Source organism: Scylla paramamosain, chromosome 38 (genome assembly GCF_035594125.1).
Source record: "Scylla paramamosain isolate STU-SP2022 chromosome 38, ASM3559412v1, whole genome shotgun sequence".
Classification (NCBI taxonomy): domain Eukaryota; kingdom Metazoa; phylum Arthropoda; class Malacostraca; order Decapoda; family Portunidae; genus Scylla; species Scylla paramamosain.
The window spans coordinates 13,926,235-13,928,734 of NC_087188.1; the positions used below are offsets into that span (position 1 = coordinate 13,926,235).

General features: G+C 40.5%; 1 protein-coding gene across 1 annotated transcript in view; it reads left to right on the forward strand.

The window, feature by feature from the left end:
- The window catches only part of LOC135091843 (AKT-interacting protein-like), a 39,288-nt gene that overhangs the window by 7,665 nt on the left and 29,123 nt on the right, over window positions 1–2,500 (forward strand). Inside the window, exon 2 of the mRNA XM_063989851.1 lies at window positions 138–563. Within this exon, the coding sequence (XP_063845921.1) occupies window positions 543–563 (21 nt within the window). The 5' untranslated portion in view covers window positions 138–542. The remainder of the gene's footprint in view (window positions 1–137; window positions 564–2,500) is intronic.

Genomic DNA, 2,500 nt, shown 5'->3' on the forward strand with positions numbered 1-2,500 from the left:
ATCATCATCATCATCATCATCATCATCATCACCACCACCACCACCACCACCACCACCACCACCATCATCATCATCAGTATACATTATCACTCCCAGCTTTCCCATCAGTTAACCAGCCTCACCTTTCCTCCCCACAGGTGTACCAGAGGCCTTGAGGGCGGTGTGCTGGCCGAGACATCCGCCATACACCTGTCACCTTAACACACTGACAACACACACACCTCTAATTAGTGAAAACAACAACAAAAAAACAGACTTATACACATTAAACTACACTCAACAACAGTGACTCAATGCTTACCAAAACCAACATCAAGATAGAAAATGTGACTAACTATAATAAATAAATAAATAAAAGTGCCAAATATTGTGATAGAACACTAAAATTTGTGATAAAACTCAACTAGAAGCAAATAGAAAACGTACATTTTTATATTTAAGTCCTTTTGGTGACGAAAACATTTGCCTTCAAGTCTCCAGTGTCGAGTTACAAGGGGAAGAAAGAATGGTTTAGTCACCCTTGAAACTGGACATCACAGAGCATGGCAGCCGTCGCGCGTAAGGTAAGGGTGACTCGTGTATTTTTGTGTTGTTGTAGTAGTAGTAGTAGTAGTAGTCGTTTTTGTTGTTGTTGTTGTTGTTTGTGTGAATGAATGTAACCTTCCTTTGAGTGTTTTGATAAATATATATTGTTCTTATTTTTTCGTTCTTTCTTTGTGTTTGTTTGTGTTTCTGTTATTATTTTTGCCTACCTCCCTTCCATCCTTTCCTTCTTTTATTCTGACCTTCACTCTTTCTCTCTCCTTCCTTCCTTTCTTCCTTCTTTCGTTATAATTTTCACTCATTTTTCTTCTTTTCTTTTCCTTCCTTCCTTCCTTCCTTCCTTCCTTCCTTCCTTCCTTCCTTCCATTTCTTGTCGTTTCTTTCTTATGTTTTCTTTTATTCTCTTTTCTTTATTTCATTCTTTATTCTTCTTCCTTCTTACCTAATTCCTTCCGTGTTTTTTTTCCTTTTATCGCTTTCTCTCATGTACTTTTTCTAATGCTTTAATGTAATTCTCTCTCTCTCTCTCTCTCTCTCTCTCTCTCTCTCTCTCTCTCTCTCTCTCTCTCTCTCTCTCTCTCTCTCTCTCTCTCTCTCTCTCTCTCTTTTTAATATTTTTTGATTACTTTTTATTATTAATTAATTATTCGGTGATTTCCAGATAGTAATTGCTCTCTCTCTCTCTCTCTCTCTCTCTCTCTCTCTCTCTCTCTCTCTCTCTCTCTCTCTCTCTCTCTCTCTCTCTCTCTCTCTCTCTCTCTCTCTCTCTCTCTCTCTCTCTCTCTCTCTCTCTCATATGTTATGGTGTATTAGGTCCGTGGTGTGTGTGTGTGTGTGTGTGTGTGTGTGTGTGTGTGTGTGTGTGTGTGTGTGTGTGTGTGTGTGACGGAAGTGACAGAGGCGTGACGCTCGCTCTGTCATCACTCACACACACACACACACACACACACACACACACACACACACACACACACACACACACACACACACACACACACACACACACGAAAGAGAGAGAAAAGGAAGGATAGATAGATAGATAGATAGATAGATAAACAGGTAAATCCCAGAGAGAGAGAGAGAGAGAGAGAGAGAGAGAGAGAGAGAGAGAGAGAGAGAGAGAGAGAGAGAGAGAGAGAGAGAGAGCGCAGAGTGACCATGGGTGGGTGGGAGGAAGAGAGGCGGACTAACAGGAGGAGGAGGAGGAGGAGGAGGAGGAGGAGGAGGAGGAGGTGTCATGGTTGGCGGAGAGCCTCGTCAGTTTGCGGGTGTCTGCTGTGAAGTGTACATGTGTGTGTGTGTGTGTCTGTGTATGTATACTTGTGTGTGTGTACCCCTTGTGAAACGTACACAGAAACGTACATGGCTGATAATCGTCATGTAAACGTTTATCTATTTGTTTATTTATTTATTTTTTTCTATAATATTTCAATTTTTATGATTTTATTTATTTATTTTTTGTGTTCGGTGTGTTTCCTAGAAGGGCCAAGGGATCTGATGCTGCTTGGTGTTCTACGTTTGTGTTCTCTTGTGTTGCGTTATTTTGTTGTGTGTGTGTGTGTGTGTGTGTGTGTGTGTGTGTGTGTGTGTGTGTGTGTGAATGGGATCCTTATACAAATAGCGGAAATTCATGAGTAAAACACACACACACACACACACACACACACACACACACACACACACACACACACACACACACACACACACACACACACACACACACACACACACACACACACACACAATAACACAAACAATTATAATGCACACACACACACATACACACACAAAGACCGTTACCACTGATATGACTCACACACACACACACACACACACACACACACACACACACACACACACTTTTTCTTAATTTAAGTATATCACGTTTTTCTGCCCAAAAATTTATAATAATGCAACTTTTAAAATTATTCTTGTGTCATTCCTCTTAATATTATTG